The sequence below is a fragment of the Paroedura picta genome, chromosome 1, assembly GCF_049243985.1.
Source record: "Paroedura picta isolate Pp20150507F chromosome 1, Ppicta_v3.0, whole genome shotgun sequence".
In the NCBI taxonomy this organism is placed as follows: Eukaryota; Metazoa; Chordata; class Lepidosauria; order Squamata; family Gekkonidae; genus Paroedura; species Paroedura picta.
In genome coordinates this window covers 69124656-69146239 of record NC_135369.1, presented here as the reverse complement: position 1 = coordinate 69146239, position 21584 = coordinate 69124656, and the positions used below count along the sequence as shown (strand labels likewise).

The following is a 21584-nucleotide window of genomic DNA, read 5'->3' as shown; positions in this document are numbered from 1 at the left end:
CTCATTATTTATTTTTAAAAATCTTTTAAATATATTTATAAAAAGTTTATAACAGAATCTTTCACCATGCAAAAAAGTTAAATACATGCAGATATTTAACTTTAGTAAGTATTATTACCCATTGCAAATTGAAATATTGGTAAATCCATTTATAAACAAAACACAGAACAATCAATATTTTGATGGAAGCTTGTAAAATGGATATGCTTTTATTTACCTTTTTATTTATGGTTCAGTGTCCCCTCTTTACATGAGTATCAAACAAAGGTGAAAATGTGTAAAACAAATGTTTAAAAAATCTTTATAAAGATGAAATAGCAGCAATGCAAACCTAAAGCCAACAGGATACACAACTACTAGCTTGCAGTGAAATGAACATAAACACACAAGAAACACGCAGTATTAGCAATTACAAACTCTTTGTAGCAGTCTTGATTCTGGTGTGGTAGTGTAACAAGCAACAGGAAAATATCTTCCATTTATATCATTATCTGTGTAATCCTTTTCAGATTTTTAAAAAATATAACAAAGTCAAATTTAAATCATTTTGATATAATAAGCACCCCTGTTTTATCCTACACACTTGCTAATTAACCCTAAGTAAAACAGCTTGCTTACATAGGACTGTTCACATTTGTTGTCAAAAAGGCCAAATGATAAAAAGAAGTAAAGGAGAAGTTTAGTGAAAAGGTATTTGTAAGGCACCATGAATTTGGTGTTGGCTCTTGCTTTCTGGGATGGGGAGACCTTGGTGCCTACTGTGCACATTGTGTGCCTCCAAATGCTGAGCCTCTCTCAAGGAGTAGCTGGAGCTCTAGGTGCACTCAGTGGCAGTAAAAGAGAAAATATTGAGAAAAGGGGCAGGGAAGAAAGCCTGCAGTGGAGTTGAAAGAGAATAACTTTGGTTGGGAAGAATGGAAAGCAGGATCCAGAGCTGTGGCTTCCACTGTTGTCCACTCCGGACTTTCTTTCCTACCCTTTGATCCAAGCCAGGACACTCTGAGTGCGAGGTGGGGCTGGCAGCTCAAACACAGTTTTGGGCATTGAGCATGTGGGAGCTAGCTTGCTGATTAGTCTTGGCTTGCATACTGCGACCAGGAGAGAAATTGCTGGCTGAACACAATTATCCAGTCTCCCTAGTGCTCAGACTTTGTAGCGGTCTGACGTATTGCATCCTCACTTTTCCTGTTCTTAGTGTTGTCAGAGATTTTTTTTGTCATTCCTTGTGGATGCTCACTTTGGGTTTGGTCTGTTCAGTGAAAACTGCTGATGTTAATTATACTTTGATTACATATGAGTTTGATAAAGCTTTTGACAAAAGAGATTCCTTGGTTTTATCTAGGGACCATTAAAGAAAAAGACCATCTATCTTTGCACTGTTTTTTATTTTATTTATTACATTCATAACCCAACCTTCTTCCATGGGACTTTATGCAGCATATTTTGAATTTCTGGGCAGTCTTCCATTTAGGCCTAGATTCAAGACCTGCTTAATATCAGAAAAGTCTCATGTGCTTTCTGACCTTACTACACTGTCTACTATTTTTCAGTTTCAAAGAGAAATTGAGAAACGCAAAAGTGTATGTTAAATTATTCAGTCTCTAGTCACATTAGATTCTTGCTTTTGCAAGGGAGCTTTACTATGCATGATGTGCCTCGTAAATGCTATTTCCCTTTATTATATTAATTATTTTATTATTATTATTACTATTATTATTGATTTTAATATACTGCCCCACCCCACACTGAGGCTCAAGGCAGTTCACAACATGTTGCACATGTGCATTGTCTATAAAATCATCATTAAGAACTTTATGAAAAACTTATAGTGCTCTCTTACATCTGCTCGATTTGTCAATTCCCCTCCTCGTCTGCTTGATGGACCGTATGCTCTTTTAATCGAGTTTTAACTCAGTGGAGGAAAACCAAGAGATGGATGGATGGAGGCCCGTAGATTTTCTTGAGTGCTAGTTCTGGCTTCAACTAAGGGCCAGGTGGACAAGTGCTGTTTTGCAGGCTCTGTGGAACTTAGGGGACAAAGCAAATAGTAAATTGGATGCATTATACAGATAACGTCCTCATCAGGCTTACCAGGTGCTCACTGGTGGTAGGGAGACACTCATCCTCAACCTCAATTGCCAGCATTTGAACATGAGGAGTAGGAGAAAAAGTGTGTGTGAGAGTGAGACACTGCAGACTCTGACATCACTTTCGAGTGATCACTGGAAGTAACTTTACAAGCTTCCCACACAATACTTTAGGAATTCCCTAAGGGCTTTACCATAGATTTTGGGGGAATGCCTAGAGTGTTGTGTGTGTGAGTATCTGGAAATGATATTGCATTGTCAGTAACACTTCCTCTTCCAGTCCTTAACCCTCAAACGCACCCAAGATTTGCATGTATGGACCAGGCAGTTAGGGTTGCTAACCTGATATCCTTTTCTGTGGACAAAATGGCTGCTTTGGAGAGTTGACTGTAATTATTTTCCACTGAGGCCTTTCCCAAATCCTACCCTCTCCAAGTTCTGCTCCCAGATCTCCAGGAATTTCCCCATCCATAGATGGCAGCCCTACTGACCTCCTTACTCTTGACATCAGCTGTATAACAGCATTAGCAGATTATAGGCAGCCACAGGAAATGGTTATAACAACATTAGTCAAAGAAAAAACACTGTGGCACAGCTGGCAAAATCAACCAGAAATTCAAAGGTGCATCTAGAAGTTGTCTTCTTTTTCTGGTATTGAATAGTTTGTTTAATCTTCGCATATTACATCAACACAGACAAAAATTGTAGCTCTGAAGTGGTATGGTATCCTGCATTGCATAGATGCAGTCTCTGAAAAAGCAACGGAGAAACAAATTATTCAATACCAGAACCTTGCCCGCATATATTGGAATTAAAAAGGATTACAGCATGAGTCATCAAGTTGTTGTCTGCCAATATGATCAGTTGATCATTTCTTTAAGTTTCTAACTGATGTTTTATTGGCTAGGGGTTCTGTCATTAAGAGCCTCTTGTGGCGCAGAGTGGTAAGGCAGCCATCTGAAAGCTTTGCCCATGAGGCTGGGAGTTCAATCCCAGCAGCCAGCTCAAGGCTGACTCAGCCTTCCATCCTTCCGAGGTCGGTAAAATGAGTACCCAGCTTGCTGGGGGGTAAACGGTCATGACTGGGGAAGGCACTGGCAAACCACCCCGTATTGAGTCTGCCATGAAAACGCTAGAGGGCGTCACCCCAAGGGTCAGACATGACTCAGTGCTTGCACAGGGGATACCTTTACCTCTGTCATTAAGATTCACTTCCTCCTCATCCAAAAGTGGGCTGGGCCTTTATGAAAACTCTTGACTTGCTCTCAACAGCTGAGTTAAGCTTCCCAATAAAGCTCTTGTTTATGGAGTGTGCTGCCAATTTCTCCTGTGTTTTTACTGCATACAGAATAAAATCCAGTGAGTTGTTTTTTGCCTCTCCTTGCCAAATAAACAATAAGTTAGCTAGTTATTTCCACAGAGCAAGGATGTCTTTGTGAAGAATTTTGCTGAGGCAGTCCCAACTCATAGCTTATCAGAAAGCATGCAGGCCCGATATCCACAGCTTTACCCGTCTGACTCCTTTCCACACACTTGGCCTTCTGAAACATTCCGCTAATAATGCCTTATATGCAGTTTTACTGTGCCTCCCTCTCTCTCCATCCCCCCTCCCAAGAATGTGATCCTGGCTCAAGTTTTCTAATTGTGTATTGCAATAATAAAACTCCTTGCCTTGCTTGGCTGCCCTCTTGTTTGGACGCTCATTCTAAATATTTCCACATGGTTTGCCCTCTTCACTCTCAGCTCTCTCTCTCTCTCTCTGTGTGTAAAAATCCCCACCCCTCACCTTGGGCTGCTGGCAATGACCTAACCTTGTTACTGTTTGTGTTTCTTTTGTACCTTTCTGTGGCTGAAATCTCCGTGGGCCTTTAAATCTGTCAGCAGCCGCTACCAGGCTCAGTGTGCAATTTTAGCTCACTGTTTTCACAAGTTTTTCAACTCAGAAAGTTTTCCAAATGAGCCATTGTGGAGCAATATTAAAGAGGTATTGTCCCTGGTTCATGGTAGGGCTTTATTTAACAGTTCAATATACTTCACAATGCCACTTTAATATTGCTTCCCCTTGTAGCATCTGCTGTCTACGAAAATGGACTTCTGTGGAATGAAATAGTAGGAATTCAGGAAACAATTTTCTGTAACAAGATTGCAATAGCCAGCATGGCAGTCAGTAGACACCAACACAATACAGCCTCTGATAAATCCTGTAAGATGAAAATCAATAGGATCTGCAGTGATTATATATCTGTCCGAAATGTGTCTGGAAGGAATAGGAGGAAATAATGGTTTTGTGAAACACTGAAAGACTTAACAATCTTCCCAGTCTTTTGTTTCTGTTTTCAGACCTGTTTTTATATGGCTATGAGGTAATTCAAATATAGGCACGTATAAGTCATTACTTTCAGAGAGGAAACTGTGTGCTTTTCAAAGGAGAGGGTCTGGAAGTTTCTTAAACAACAAGTGTGTCTCCGCAAACATTTGGCAAGATATTGCAGCTACTGATCATGCAGTTTTATTTTTTCTTATGTCATCTCTAGGATGAATTGGATCTCACAGATAAGAACAGAGAGGCCATGTTTGCGCTCCCTCCAGAGAAGAAATGGCAGATTTACTGCAGCAAGAAGAAGGTACTGTCTTTGGACTTAATTGAGTAACAAAATAAACTCTGTATACCAGTGTACTTTGTATGATATGATATGACCCGGCTTGTGATGTTTCAATGGAGATGAGGCCTGAACAACAGGATAGATGCTATCTTTAAAACTTACAGGTATATATGTGTGCATGAATGTGGATATTTATCTCCTGAGAATTTCTGTCTGTAGTCTTAAACACTTCCAGCTTCAACCACATTGAGTGATGAGTTGTGCAGCTGAAGGCAGGGTGACTTTTGGATCTCAGTATTCTGATGATAAGCAAGACATCAGGCCTAAACCTTAAGCGACAACGTGGGTCTTTCTGTAGCTCAGTGGTGTGATTGATGCTTGAAGCAAAGCAGCAGTGTTCGATGCTTAGGTGTTAACAATTGCAATGCAGTTGTCCTTGCAGGAATAACCTGGGCCCAGTGTTCACTCTCTTGAAATCCCTCCTTGAAGAAACCCTCCCATGGAGATATCAAAAGAAAGGCCTGGATTTTCAACCAGTCTCATTTAAAGACATAACAAACCAGATGAAGGTGACATGTGTTCTGTCAGCACATCTGTGTGTGAGGGAGACATGGGTGGCTGAAACTTATTACTGTATTGTCTGTTTTCAATTATGTGGACTTTACAGGAGAAATTATCAAACAAAATATGGATACACAATAAATTATGACATTATCTCAGTACTTGGTTTTAACTTCTAGCTGTCATTCTTAAAAAGGAGTTGCACTGCATCAATTTCTGAGTCTGTATGCTAAACAGATTTTCTTGTAGATGCGTTTGGGCAACCTATTTTCTTCTCTGCTAGAAGTTTCTTGGCAACCTGTGGTTACCTACAGTAATTTATTGGGCTGTTGCTTTTATAAGCACTGCAACTTCTTATTAAGTATTTTGAGGGGGATAGGTCTTGGAATACATTGCAGTAGCAGGAGGTTGTTGGAGTGGGGCAGCAATGCATGTTGTGGAGACATCCCTTCCAGATGAAGACCCAGAAGTGTCAGCTGTAGGAATTCCCCCTGTATCTATGATATTCAGCCGGAAATGATATTGACACATTGCACAAAATTTCTCCTCCCTCATTTCCCCCATTGCTCTATTGACTACTAAGAGGGCACACTGGCAGGGGTTCTTCCAAACAAAATGGGTAGTCTGATACTGCTCAAAATAATTTTTTTGCAAAGGATTTTTAAAAGTAAATGGAAAGATTTGTTTTAAAAACTGTAATGTCATGGAGTGAACTGTAGTCCAGGTTGTTAAAAGGTATAAGGGAGAAGAATGAGACTATCCTTCCTTCTTTCTTCCTGAAGTCTGTGCAAGCCTCCCAGCTGGAGCCAGTTCCAGATTTTTGGGGCTTCCAGTCCTGGAACCTCCCTTACAGATATAGCTGAGACCTAAATATTAAGTACGAAAGCCAGTGTGTTGTGGTGAATTGAGCACGTGTGCTGGCGGTGGCTCATTAATTGTAGTCCGTGGACATCTGGTGAGCCACAGTTTGGTCATCCCTGGACTAGGGTCTGGGAGACCCAAGCTGAATGCCCAATCTGGCATGGCTCTGCTCTGCCTCATAGTACAGCTACTGGTGCCTTCTTTAAATGGAGAGCTGAAGGTCTACAAAGCAGGCTGCTGCAATGTACCTGCTTCCAGCAAAATGCCTCAGCTAGCTAAGAAAATTCTCTGGTCTACAAGCTTGCTGGATGATTGTGGGCTAGTAGCACACTCTCAGTATACCCTACCACACAGGGTTGTTGTAAGGTTAAAATGGAAGCAAGGAGAAATCGTGTGAGCTCGTTGGGGCTCCCATTAGCATATAAATCAAATAAATAAATAAAGTAAGTAGTGGTTGTTGCTTCTTGTGACCATTGATGTTTCATAAGAGAAGTAGCTGCATTTCACTTTCCTGTCCTTCCACTCAGGTTGGTGGCTACTGCTGATGTTCTTAGTGGCCAGCATTACTCAGACTCAGATCTGGCATTATGGAAACCACTAATTGTCATTTTTTAAATGTGCACATCTACCTGTATCAGACAAATGTACAACCCATTATTTGGATCATGTAGCTACAAGCCTTTCTTAGATAGAGAGCCAGTGCGTGTAGTGATTGAGACGTTGGCATAAGAATCAGGGTTCAAATCACTACTCAGTTATGAAGCTTGCTGGGTGACTTTTGGCTAGTCTCTCTCTCTCTCTTCCCCCCCCCCCCAGCAAGTGTGGAGGATTTGCAAAAAAGCAGCAAACTATTACCTACCTATGTTCCTTGGAGCTATGGCATGAAAATTGTTCCAACAATTCTGTTTATCCTCCTCATCCTGAAGTACATTTGTTGTACGTGCAAAGGGCTTGAGTAGAAGGGGACAAATATTTTCCTGTTGATCTCTACATGGATTTGTCAATGTACGCTTGCTGATATTATGGAACTCCTGAGGATTCCACTAAAGTTGCCAACATTGCACTGGAGAATATCCATTCTTGGATAAAAGTCTGAAATCTTAACCATGTCCTGTAGAACAACAGAAAGGATGAGAGTTCTGTTTTTTTCTCTTGCATTCTCTAACTTTCTCAGCTTAACTCACAGTTTCCGTTATGTAATACTGGCTAATTTGTTTATTTTAAGAATAGATGTCATTGAGGGTCAATCCCTTGTAATTATATATTTATTTTTAATTCTGAAGAATTTCTTTTTATACCATGGGAAAAGCAGAAAATATTTGTTGTTTCCCAGTTCTTCCTTAAAAAAAAAACACAAAAAAACAGATGTCTGAAAAATTTTATTCACTGGGATAATTTCTCTTAGGAGTTTGGGTAAGGTTTGTAAATATATAGTTCCATGCTATGAACACAGTCTGTCAACATGATTTGATAAGTCTTCATGAAATAATTTCAGTTTGGGTAGATAAATTTGTACTTTTTTATAGTGCTGCAAGTGGTCAATCCCATGCCACTCATGGTAATATTTCAAGGAAGCTAGCCATATAGTCAGAGTGACAGCAGTTACTTCCTGTGCGAGGGTTGCTGGCTCCACCTGTTTCCTTTAGGTGTTACTGGGAGTAATATGAGAGCTGACATACTGAAGTAGAACCTGTTAATGAGCATAATGTATTAATAGTCCAAATAATGCAATCATTTGACAATATAGTTACAAAGCCAAAAGGCTATGACTACCAATGCTCACATTAATATTACACATTTATTTTTTTTTTATTTAATTCGTAGCCTGCCTCTTTCAGAGAACTGGTTTGTGGTGGGTAACATAAAACCCCACAATAAAACCTGAACAAAACTGAATAAAATTATGCACCCGGTTGCAAAACTAACCGGTTGAGGACCATAGCAACTGCATTCCATACCAGCTGCAATTTTTGGGTAAAGGACAAGGGAAGGCCCATATGGAGTGACTGGCAGAAGTCCATCCTAGAGGTGACCATTGCATGGATCACTGGTGCCAGGTGATCCAAGGGCAGATAGGGTGCTAGTAGCCTTGCCTGGCATAGATGGAAAAATGCTGAGCAGGCTACTCTGGTGACCTGGGCCTCCACTGATAAGGAGGCATCCAGAATCACACCCAGATTCCTGGCCACTGGGGAGATGTTAAGCTGCACGCTTGCTAGAGTGGGCAACCACACTTCCTAATCTAGTCTCTTCCTCTCCAGACCCAGGACCTCTGTTTTGGAGGAATATAATTTATATCTCAGTCACAAAATGTAACCTAGAGTCATTGTTTCATATTGCCAAGCTATCACTGCAAGTGAACAACCCTTAAAATCCTTGTATTTTTGGTATTGTAGACTTTGTTTTTTATCCCTAATGACAGTGGCAAGCTGATGCCCAAGACAGGATCTATATGGTTCATCTCTAGAGTGTTCTCGGGGAGCTCCAGGAATCTTTTGGATTCTGTTGCCTCACAAATAAAAATGATGGAAGGTCAAACTTGGGGATGAACTATTTGGTCTTTTTATGTGTTCTGAGCCAGTACTAGACAAAACAAGGTGATTTTTCATATGTTCTGAGCAACAAGCCAGGTGAGAAAACCAGTAGCTGAGTTGTAAAAGGATATGACAGGCAATAATGGAGGATGACTTGAAAGATGTTTTTAACAGTAAAAATGTGCTAGAATCAGAGCACATATAAACGTTTACGTAGTAGAACATGCAGAGAAGGATGAGTGTAAGTTCCCGGTGTTATAAAGAGGACGTAAATGAGGCTGTAGGACTTAGTGAGGCATTAAGTGGTGATGTTAATGGCAAGAGACAGCAGAGAAGAGAAGAATAAAATTAGAGGTCCTGGTTGTCTGCATATTGAATTTGAAGGTGTTGGCAGATCATCCAGATTGAAACTTTGTTGTTGTTGTTGTTATGTGCGAAGTCGTGTCCGACCCATCGCGACCCCATGGACAATGATCCTCCAGGCCTTCCTGTCCTCTACCATTCCCCGGAGTCCATTTAAGTTTGCACCTACTGCTTCAGTGACTCCATCCAGCCACCTCATTCTCTGTCGTCCCCTTCTTCTTTTGCCCTCGATCGCTCCCAGCATTAGGCTCTTCTCCAGGGAGTCCTTCCTTCTCATGAGGTGGCCAAAGTATTTGAGTTTCATCTTCAGGATCTGGCCTTCTAAAGAGCAGTCAGGCCTGATCTCCTCTAGGACTGACCGGTTTGTTCGCCTTGCAGTCCAAGGGACTCGCAAGAGTCTTCTCCAGCACCAGAGTTCAAAAGCCTCAATTCTTTGACGCTCGGCCTTCCTTATGGTCCAACTCTCGCAGCCATACATTGCAACTGGGAATACCATAGCCTTGACTAAACGCACTTTTGTTGGCAGGGTGATGTCTCTGCTTTTTAGGATGCTGTCTAGATTTGCCATAGCTTTCCTCCCCAGGAGCAAGCGTCTTTTAATTTCTTTGCTGCAGTCCCCATCTGCAGTGATCTTGGAGCCCAGGAAAATAAAATCTGTCACTATCTCCATTTCTTCCCCATCTATTTGCCAGGAATTGAGAGGGCCGGATGCCATGATCTTTGTTTTGTTGATGTTGAGTTTCAAGCCAACTTTTGCACTCTCCTCCTTCACCCGCATCAACAGGCTCTTTAGTTCCTCTTCACTTTCTGCCATTAGAGTGGTATCATCTGCATATCTGAGGTTGTTGATATTTCTCCCTGAAATCTTGATCCCAATTTGTGACTCCTCTAATCCCGCATTTCTCATGATGTGCTCTGCATACAAGTTAAATAGGCAAGGCGACAGTATACAGCCTTGCCGAACTCCTTTCTCAATTTTGAACCAGTCAGTGATTCCATGTTCAGTTCTCACTGTTGCTTCTTGACCTGCATATAAATTTTTCAAGAGACAAATAAGATGCTCTGGTATTCCCATCTCTTTAAGAACTTGCCACAATTTGTTGTGCTCCACACAATCAAGGCTTTAGCATAGTCAATGAAGCAGAAGTAGACGTTCTTCTGGTACTCCCTAGCTTTCTCCATGATCCAGCGTATGTTGGCAATTTGATCTCTAGTTCCTCTGCCTCTTCGAAATCCTGCCTGTACTTCTGGAAGTTCTCGGTCCACATATTGCTGGAGCCTAGCTTGTAGGATTTTGAGCATAACTTTGCTAGCATGAGAAATTAGTGCAATGGTGCGGTAGTTTGAACATTCTTTGGCATTGCCCTTCTTTGGGATTGGAATGTAAACTGACCTTTTCCAATCCTGTGGCCATTGTTGAGTTTTCCAAATTTGCTGGCATATTGAGTGTAGCACTTTTACTGCATCGTCCTTTAAGATTTTGAATAGTTCAACTGGAATGCTGTCACCACCACTAGCTTTATTGTTGCTCAGACTTCCTAAGGCCCATTTGACTTCACATTCCAGGATGTCTGGCTCCAGGTCAGTAACTACCCCACTGTGGTCATCAGGGATGTTAAGCTCGCTCTTGTATAGTTGTTCTGTATAATTTTGCCACCTTTGTTTAATCTCTTCTGCTTCTGTGAGGTCCCTACCATTTTGGTCTCTTATCATACCCAACTTTGCATGAAACATTCTCTTCATATCTCCAATTTTCTTGAAAAGATCTCTGGTCCTCCCCATTCTATTGTTTTCTTCTATTTGTTTGCACTGTTCATTTAAAAAGGCATTCTTATCTCTTCTAGCTTTTCTCTGGAATTCTGCATTCAGTTGGGTGTATCTTTCTCTTTCTCCCTTGCCTTTCACTTCCCTTCTCTCCTTAGCTATTTGTAAAGCTTCCTCAGAGAGGAAGTTTAGAGAGGCAATTGAAGATGTGGGATTAGATGGAAGGAGAAATCTTGAAGTCATCAAAGCAGAAGTTGTTCTGGAAACCAGAGAAGTTACTCCCTGGGAAAATATAGCAGGAAAAAGACATGGAGCAGGTCAAGAACAGTATTTGTAGGATGCTGACAGAGAAAGTGGTGGTTGTAAGCCAGGACGTGTTACTGTCAGTGAAAGTGTATGAAGTAAATTTCCAGTATGTGTCATATATACTTGTCATGAACACTTGTGTGCTATCAGACCAAGATTAAACACTTCTAAAGAACTTGATCATGTGATCATTTGATGCATCTGTTATTAGACTGCAGCACTTCAGACTGTGGGTTGGTAACCAAATACTGTAATGCCCCTCTGCATTAAAAGTCTTCGCAAATTCAACCCTAGTTCTGTATGGGAAAAAGTTCTAAGACAATTTTCTATATAACTATCTAGAATGTTACCATGCAACCAGATTCCGCTTTATTGCCTCTGTTGAAGGTGCCTGGAATGTGCCTAAAATATATTAATGTAAACTACAATAGTGCAAATTAAGTTGCAAGAATTATAAGGAAGGTCATATTTTTCATATTTATAGCCAACCATTTCCCCAAAAAGCATTATCAATTTCTGCCACTTTAAAAACAAGTATTTTTGAGCAGCAGATTAAAAGTAAAGAAAAAGATCAGTCCCTGTGTCAACTATTTCCATTTCTATACAGTGAACCTCTACTTAATTATATCATTTAATGCTTCTTGCAGAATATGCCTTTGTCAGTTTTCTAATGGGGCAGTCCCAGAGACAGAAAGGTGTTGGCATTAACTATGGTTAATGGCTTTACTATCCTTGTTTAATGTGTGAAAAATGTGAAGAGAGAATACATGGGGTGAGGCAATCTCTAAAAGCTGCTGTGCCATTTATGCAGGAAACATTATTACTGAGATGGAATAGTACTGTCTTGCATCAAGTTCGATGATGTACCAGCATGTTTATGCATGTGTCCATGAATGGGCCAAGGACTCAGAGAAATGCCATGGCATAGAGCAGGGGTAGTCAAACTGCGGCCCTCCAGATGTCCATGAACTACAATCCCCATGAGCCCCTGCCAGCGTTCGCTCATGAGAATTGTAGTCCATGGACATCCGGTGGAGCTGTAGTTTGACTACCCCTGGCATAGAGGATTGAAAGATACATGCAGTCTAGGAAAAAGGCCATTTGCTGCCTAAGATGTGTAGCTGCCCCAGTGTTTTCTGATTCATGTCATCTGTGCAAATAGGTTGAAGTGTTAGTTTTCCACCTTCTTTAATTGACTGTAGGAATTCACTGCCAGGGGATGTGCTGATAACCATCATATTTAATAAAGGAATTCAGCATATTCATAGATGGTACTTCCACCCAAGATTGCGAATGATGGCTAAATGGAACCACCATGTTAAAAAGTGGCAACTTTGAATACCCGTGCTGGAGGACCGCAGGATGGAGAGAAGCTTTGGCTTCCAAGCCCCGGTTATAGGCCTTCCAGGGATGTCTGATTGGCTGCTGTGGGAAACAGGATGCAGTTTCCTCTAATCCTGCATGGCTTGTCTCTTGGTGTGTGAGGGACTTTTAAAAACTTAAATATAGAGCACAGTTTTGCAGTAGTTAAATTTCTTTAACTGGACTGTATCCAAAAACCTATCGAAAGGTCTGCACCAGATACAGTGATTGTAAAGTTTAAGCCTGATTTAAATACTGCAATTATACAGTGTATTTAAATCAGCGTCTGAGGTCTCTGAAATTACTTGGCTTTAAGAAAATATGACCCTGGTCTTCAAATTTCACATAATGGATCCAGACATTAGCTCTGTCTAGTACTGGAAACCTAGTTGCTGCTAGATAATTTTGCCTTGTTTTTTAATAATAGGTGTATGGGGGGTTAGGGACTACTTTTATTTATCCTTTGGCTAGTTATAATTAATTCACTTGAGACAGAATTATAGTTGTTTAAGTAATGTAAGAGTTGGGCTCATTGTATGTGTATAATGATAAAAGAATGCATAACTGTCAACGAACATGTTCTGGAAAATGTGATGAAAATTTTTTTGAGGAGCAATTAAAATAGCTGTTGGTTACATTTTATGCATACCCATCGCCTCTGTATTCTGAGAAAGTGGTATGTTTTTTGCTGCTTATTGCCTTGCCTCAGAGCTCTATGGGAAGGTCCCTAACAGAGAAACTCAGAGATAAGTTAAACATATTATATTTTCCTCTGTTTTATTGAGATAGGTATCTGTTTCTTTTATCCTGTATTTCCCCAGGAGTTTAGTGCAGCATGCTAGGGATGCTTGGACTCCTGTGGGTTTATATCACATTGAAATCACCACAAATATTTCAGTGATTTTCTCTGCAAAAATTTAAATATAGCTTCCAAAATGAATTAGTTTTAAAATAGATACTACCTTGTATTGTTCTCATTAATGAATTCTAAAATTCTAGATATAGCCAGCTAGCATCCTTTCATTGCTTACAAAGAAGCTCAGCATAGCAGTTATGGATCCAGGAATGGATTTGGAAGAACAAGTAATGGGTTTAATATGGCCTCTACAAATGGAATATGAATCACTCATCTTTTGCACAGAGCTGTTTAAAGATGGACTGTGGGGCCAAAACACTCCTAGAAGATCCTTCCTATCCTCTAATTTCATCTTCCTTGGTTGGAAGAAGGAGTCATGACAGCAGCCCTCTGACAACCATGTTATACTGCCTGGTTAGCCTTCTCTCTCAGTTCTGCATTTTTTCTTTTTCACATGTAATACTCAATAAACTTTGCTTTAAAAGATGAACACTGCAAATCCATGCATGCTGACGAAGAAGAAAAAGAAAAGTTGTTTTTTGTACTCAGCTTTTCACTACCTGAAGGAGTCCCAAAGCAGCTTACGTTTGCCTTCCCTTCCTCTCCTCACAACAGACACCCTGTGAAGTAGGTGAAGCTCAGAGAGCTCGGTGAGAACAACTCTAACAGCACTATAGCCCAAGGTCACCCAGCTTGACTGCATGTGGAGGAGTGGGAAATCAAACCTACCTCTCTACATTAGAGGTCACTGCTCTTAACTACTATGCCAAGCTGGCTCTCAAATAATGCTCAAAAACAATTCTCAAGAAGAAAAAGCAACAACATGGGAATGAATTGAATATGGACTCTACAAGCAGAATGAGAATGGAGTATTTTCTGGAAGTAAGATAATTGAATAAAATGGAACTTACAACTGATTAGATCTTCTTAGAGGTTGTCCAGGAGACCAAAAAAGCATGGGAAAAGATTCTTCCCCTCAGTCATTACCCATCCTCTTCGGTTGGACACCAGTCCTCCAGCCACTAGGTTATACCACCCAGTTAGCCTTCTTTCTCAGCTTTGGAGATTTCTATGAAGAATTCTAATACAAATTGTAGATTACAGTTCTATGTGTGCTTACATGAAGACAGTTCCCAAGGAAACAAAATATAAATGAACCTAATATTGTATCTGCAAGAAGAATGGGGGGGGGATTTCTGAAAAAAATTGGATTTGTTTCAACTTTACTTGTAAATCTTACAGTGTCCCACAAGAGACTGCACATGTTGTGCATATAAATCAGTAAACACAAACAATCAGAAGTGGCCATTGATTGCAGCCACATAAAATTAACATCCCTTATTTTGAAGAGTGTTTTCTATTTCATAGATCTAAATAAGAAAATATAACATTCGATTTTGAAAAACATGATCCACAGAAGAGTTCTGTTGAATCAGACTACTGTTACATCTAGCTGAACCTGTTATGTTCAGCAGCCAAACAGTTGTCTTGGAAAGCCAACAAATGGCATGGAGGCCCAAAATGTTCTTGATATTTCCTGCTAGCATAGGTATTTGGAGTACTGTGGCTTGTGAATGCAGCCAGCAGTTTGCCAGCAGTCATCATGACTGGCCATTGATGAGCCAATCATCCATGAATCTTTCTATTCTCATTTTGAAGCTATCTTATGATTGTCGCTATCATTATATCCACTGGCAGCAAACTGCTGTTTAATTAATCCATAAGTAAAGAAGTATTTCCTTTAATCAGTTCTATATCTACTACCCGTCAATGAGACTGGGTGATCAGGGTGTTTGATTAAACTTTTATGATTCTGCCATGCGATGATATAGTGGCTTAAGGCTTAAAGCCAAAGGATTAAACATCATTTTCACAGTTAGATCTAGGCCATTTCCACATGTGCAAAATGTAGCTGCACAGCCTCTGAATGTTGGTGGCATATTCAGCCCCCTCCACATGATATTGTCAACATTCCAAGGCTGTCCAATAGGTGGCTCATGATTTTACCATTTTTAAATCATGATGTGGTAAATCCATGAAAGTGGATTTACAACCCTAAAACACGTGAACCCCCAGTGAGCAGCCAGCAAAAAGACCATATGGAGTGGGAAACGTGCTATATAGTCTGGGCAGCTTTGTCCCGCACTTGCATGCACAGTCACCTCTCCTCCACTTCCGCTGCCCAATTACCTACTTCCCTCCCTCCTCTGGTGTCACCCCCCCATCCCTTCTGCTCCTCTTCACCCCATCCCCCACTGGTCCAGCTGCCTGCTGTTCAGAAAATGGTAGAAGAGCCTCTCCATGCCTGCATGTAAGAAAATTAGCTTACCAAAGCTTACCAGCCGATCCCTGCCACACAAGTTTTCACATGCAGGGAGTTATGTATGTCAATATCCATTTGGTTATTTTTAAAAAGGCTTTGACTCCTGCCCTCTTTCTCCCTGAGCAATTCTGAAATGGGGATGTTACCTCCCAAGCTGCCTCCACCCCCCCCCACACACACACTCACCAGATGACACTTCCCCACAAGGCCAAGTCGCCACCACGCGGGGAAGCGGCTTCTGCTGGCAAGTGGTGTGTGTGTGTGTGCATGTGGGGGAGGCTTCGGTGGTGGCCTGGACTCCTGCCTTCTTTCTCCTTGAGCAATTCTGAATCGGGGGGGTAGGGAGAAGAGGAGTGGCAGATGGGCGGATTGGGAGGGGGAGAAGAAAAGCAGAAGGGATGGGTGTGATACACTAGAGGCCGGCCACATTTGGATTTTTTGGGGGGTGATCTGTCTTCCATGGCAACTTGTATGCATTTCAACAAGTATGCAGTGCCACTGGTTGGTTTCATTTTTTTTTAAATCACGCTTGGGGGAACTTTGGAAACAAACCTCTGATTGGTTGCCTCCATTGATTGACAGACCGAGGAGCAGTGAGTAAAACAAGACATTGCTCTTTCTTGTGCCTTTTCCCCTGGTGGCAGATTGTGGAGGGGAGAAATAGCACCATTTATTATCCCGCAATTGTGGGCAGGACATAAAGCACAATTTGGCACTCTGTGTGGAAATCACCGTAGTCCGCATTGTGTGTGTGAGTGTGTGTGTTAAACCTAGCATAACAAAACCCTCACCCAAAACAAACCTCTTAGAATTGTCTGCCTTGGTCTGAGAAGGCTGTTTTCTAAACGTATATATGCAATTAATTGATAAGTAACGTTTGTTTAATTTGGCTATTCAAAAGATAATTTAAGGAACATTTATTTGTTGAACCTTTTCTGTACTAGGTAAGGGAGCTACTCTGTTACTGGAGAATGATATTCTTTTCTAGAAAAGGATTTTATTATTATCTAATATATTTTATTTACTTCAGCCAATTGAGATTCCAATAAGATAGAAATACCAGTGCAGGTATTAGAAGGAAAGTAGCAATCCTTAGTAGAGCCTTACTGAATTTGTTTGATTCAACTTCCACATGAATCAGTTCTGAATTCAGAGAACACAATTTATTTACTTAGCTGCTAATATTTTTCAAAACACAAGAACAAGAGACAAAGATCTTTGAGGATAGGCTTCAAATCCACCTGGCAACTGGTGAATAAATTATCCTTTCTCCTTATCTGGGAGTTGATTAGTAGAAATCTCTATTTCTTGCTATCTCCCCCCCCAAGTTCAACTCCAGGTTTTTCTGAGCCCTAGGCAAGATTTGAAGTGAGCCCCCATTGTTGTCTGCCCTTTTCTGCTCCCCCTTCTTTCCTACTTCAGTGCCTGGATCTCTTTCCTCTTCAAGTCTGGAACTCATGCTCCACTGGTACACAAATACTAGGGGTGATTCCATGGCCAGATTTACTAAAAGATAAGAGAGTGAATGATGGATGGGAATTTCTTAAAATGGGATGCTGAACACACAATATAAAACAGTACAAATGAAGCAGAGGAATGGAAGAAGTCAAAAGAAGCCAAGATGGATGATTAAAGAACTCCTAAATGAGTTAAGATTTAAAAGGGACATGTTCATGAAATAGAAAAAGGGGGATATCACCAAGGAACAATTTTTTTAAAAGCCAGGAATTATGAGAAGATTTTTAAAAATCTAAGGCCCACAATGAGCGCATGCTAGCTAGGGGAGGAAAATATAACAAGAAGAGGGTTTTTTTGGCTATGTTTGTTTGTTTGTTTGTTTGTTTGTTTGTTTGTTTATATACCGTCCTCCCCAAAGGCACAGGGTGGTTTACATGGAACAAGAAAACGATACAGGTAACATCATTTCTAGAACAACAAGGTGAATAACAACAATAACATTAACATAATAACAACAAAAAAAAAGAAAAAGAAGGAAGTGGTAAGTTTGTTGTGTGGAGATGATGGTGTCATGACAATAGGAGATAATGACAAGTCAGAAGTGTTTAATATCGTCTTTGTCCCAATGTTTTTTCGTAAGGAAAAAAGATATTCCACTGGGGGGAAATGAAGTAGAGAATATTGGATAAGGGATAAATTATAGAATTGATAAACAGGTCAAACAGAAATATTTGGCTACTTTCAATGAAATTAAATCTCCAAGAGTGTATCCAAGAGTGTTGAAAGAAAAGTGTGCGGAAGGCTGGTAGAAGGGGAACAAGATGGGGAGGTGGAAATTATTCACACAATAAAAATGGACTGTAGAGATCCAGACTGTGGAAGCTCCATTGTTCCAAGAATTTGCTACATATGTTTAGAAGACTGTTAATAACACCATGCAACTTGAAATACCTGTGGTTGCTACTGGCAGTGCAGGGCTTTCCCAATTTTCCCAGTTTCACCTAGAGATCAGGACTAAGAGATGAACAAGAGAAAAACCAAAATCTTCACAGACAACTCAACTGGTCTACAAGGTATCTTCATTCCTATGTTCGCTTTAATCTGCAATCATGATTACTGACTTTCATCTTGCCTTTTAAAAAAAATGTTTTGAGTCTTCCAAGTATCATGGAGAAAATATCAATATCTGAAAGTGCAATGAATAGATGTTTGTTTTCTATTTTGTTTTGTTTTTTCCTAAATATCTGAGGGTCTTTGTGAATTTCAGTTTTAGATGAAGCTGTTTAGGTCACCATTCCTAGTTTCCATGCTGGAATGGGAATTGTTGAAAGGTATCTGCCATACTTATAGAATACTAGGGGCAAAGCCCGTTGTCTCCAAGAATACAACGGGCGCTAGAGCTTGGCAGTGGGAAGAGGAAGGGGAGGAGTTGTCCAGTCTGTAAGGGCATGGGGTTGTCATGTGTGTTGTGTGGGAGGTTGTGGTGGCATGGTGGCAAATGAGGCCATGGGTGTGGAGATATGGGTGTCAAGAACCTGTGGTGTGGAATGTTCGTTGATTGTGGGAGAGGATTGACCTTTGGGAATTGTGGCATAGTGGTTACAGATGAGCTTTCCAGAGCCATGTCCTCAGATATGTGAAGGGAAAATCAGACTGGAGACTCTTCTTAGGGGAAGATTACATGGCAACCAATTCCCCCCAGTTCTGCGTCATTTCCCTTCTTGTGTGAATTAGGCCACATTCACCGAAATGCCCCTCTGCCCTAATACACATAGGGTAGTCACAGTACACAGGTGTCCACCTTCTGTCTCCCATATTTTCACTGTTGGTAAAATGTTATGTGCCCACATGCTTCTTTCATGGTTGCTCCTTAGAAGAACGGATTTTTGTACCCTATTGCTTACTACCCAAAGGAGTCTCAAAGCGGTTTACAAAAACCTTTTCCTTTTGTCTCTCCACAATAGTCAACCTGTGAGGTATGTAGGGTTGTGAGAGATCTGAGAGAACTGGGAATGGGCCGCAGTGACCCAGCAGGCCTCAGGTGTCTCAAAGCATTTTCCAATCGTCTTCCCTTTCTCTCCCCATAGCAGACTCCCCATGAGGGAGGTGGGGTAGCGAGCCTCACAGGGAAGCTGGTAACCCTAAGAGGAAGACTGTCTGTGCACAGCAGTCTTGACCTTAGTAAGGTTTTTAATACTGTTTTTTTATTTGCCAGGCCAAGGTTATTTGCCAGGCCAAGGTTATTTGCCAGTTACTATTTCAGTTACGATGTGTCTCCAGACATTTACTTGTTCTCTATTTAGTTTCAGGCTGTAAATATTTATTTAGATCTTCCTGCACTTTCCAGACTCACAGGACTGATGCTGGTCTGCCTCTCTGCGCCCCAGAATACAAACAGTTGCTGATAAGGACTGGCCATAACCCATGAGCCAGGAGGGACACTCCTGCACCACTCCCTACCAACTGCAGGCAAAAATGGCTCATTTGAAGGCTGGACTCTGAGGCATTGTACGATGTTGAAGTCCCACCTCCAAACCTCCAGGAATATTTCTAACCCAGGGGCAGCCAACCTACAGGTGTGGCCTGGAGAGCTCCTGGAATTACAGCTCACCTGCAGAGTATAAAGATCAGCTCCCCAGGCAGAAAGGGCTACTTTGGACAGGGCTGTGGTAGAGAAGAAACATTTAAGGCTTCCCACACAGGTTGTTGTTGAATTGAAAGACTTGAGGCCTACTGCACAGGGTTGTTGTGCAGATGAAACAGGAGACAAAAGAGCCAGCTTCCTCTGCAGAATAACACTGTGCAGTGGCCTCAAATCTGCAGAGAGTTGCAAAGAAGAAAGACAGATGGCATGGCTGTATCTAACCCCCGGCCAGAGCAGTATTTTAAGTGAGAAGCGGCTTTTCTGTGGCCTCCCTGTCAGGCAACTTTTTGGCAGAAGGGGGAAAGCCCCCCCCCCCTCATAAGGAAGGGTTCTGAGGCAAAGTTACAGTTGGACATGGCAGTTAGGACAGCCTTGGGGCGAAAAGGGCCGGCGCAGCCTGTCCAAGCCTCTGTTCTCATCCCGCTTGGCAGCCCTGCTGACCTCCTCTCCCTTTGGTGGTCAGGAGCAGACTGGCAGCCAGACTGGGCTGGGTGAATGGAATTTTGGTCTGTCCTGGTGAGGGGCCAATAGGAAGGCACTTTGCGCGCCTCCCCATTGGCTGCTTGGCCCTGGATGGATACTCGGAGGGCCCAATCAGGAGCTGCTTCGCGGTTCCTGATTGGGCCCTCTGAGTTTTTATCCTGGACAGAGCCCGCCCTAACTCCTCCCCAGGTGCCCTTACTCTTTTATTTAATAGGACCCTGTACTATTTAAAGATGTTGACTGCACTGCAGTTGAATGATATTGGAATACTGTTCTCATAGTGGCTATAGAGTTATTACTCTGATGAAGAATGAGACAGCCGCTTATAAAATCCCACAGATTGACATCTGTTTTTGAATTTAATATTTACACTGTTCACTGGGAGTTAGAGTGGGCTTGGCTCTAATATGCTCCTTCATATGCAATCTACTTATATAGTTGGGTAATTGTTTCCATATATCCATGCCTATGTGGCTTTGGAGAGTAGCATCCTTGCGTTCCTTCAACATCTCCTGGAGCATGAAAGGATTTTTTCACCCATACTAAGTTGTCTTGCAGCCATTTGACATAAGATTTTCCTTCCTGATTTAGAAAACTGTGTGAAGTTTTGTGTTTGAATGGGAAACGTTCCATCTTCCTACAGAATAGTAGTTTGAATTGGATTTGAGGGCCTTTCCAAGGCTGGATGGAACCATCTTCAAATAGCTGATGATGCGTAGTTCAATCTCAAATACATCCCAGACTGTTGTATTCACCAAAAGCGGGGAATCCAGTATTTAGTGTAGAAAAACTCTTGAAAATGTTGAAATAGTTACTAAAAGTTTTCTGAATGCATTTCTACAACACAAATCATTTTCTTTGAATAAACTCTGAAAGTAAGGAAAGTTTGTACACTGAACAGTGCCCATCATTATTGTATCAGCTTTCTAGTTTTGCTAAAGTTTTACTGAAGTCTGGATATGGATACAGAGAAACTTATCTATCAACATCAACAATATTGAGACCTAATCTTGGAGTATATTATTAGCTTTATTTTGCCCAGTTTTTTCCTGTAATCTCAATTAAAACATAACATCAAATTTTGTGTGTGTGTGTGGTCATTCATTCCCACCCTTGAAATTTACAACATAATGGATACAAAATACATAAGAATTAGTTAAGGAACAGTCAAGAATTGCTGGGTACATGTTCCACAGGGCCTGTAAATGGCATTATTCTACCTGGTTTATGATTGAGCCCAGAAAAAGTAAATAAATCATATGGTCCTCCTCCTTCCATCTCCAGAACATCCCACCATTGAATACATTGAGAAGTAGTAGAAAAAATAGAGCATTGTTGTTTTATTGTTTTTATTATATTTTAAACTGAATTTTAATATG

At 41.1% G+C, this 21584-nt stretch overlaps 1 protein-coding gene across 3 annotated transcripts in view; it reads left to right on the top strand.

Annotated features, from left to right (window-relative positions):
• The window catches only part of DAAM2 (dishevelled associated activator of morphogenesis 2), a 266044-nt gene that overhangs the window by 121620 nt on the left and 122840 nt on the right, over nucleotides 1-21584 (top strand). For all 3 annotated transcript variants that reach the window (XM_077341894.1, XM_077341903.1, XM_077341885.1), the window contains exon 3: nucleotides 4622-4711. In XM_077341894.1, coding sequence (XP_077198009.1) covers nucleotides 4622-4711 — 90 coding nt within the window. The remainder of the gene's footprint in view (nucleotides 1-4621; nucleotides 4712-21584) is intronic.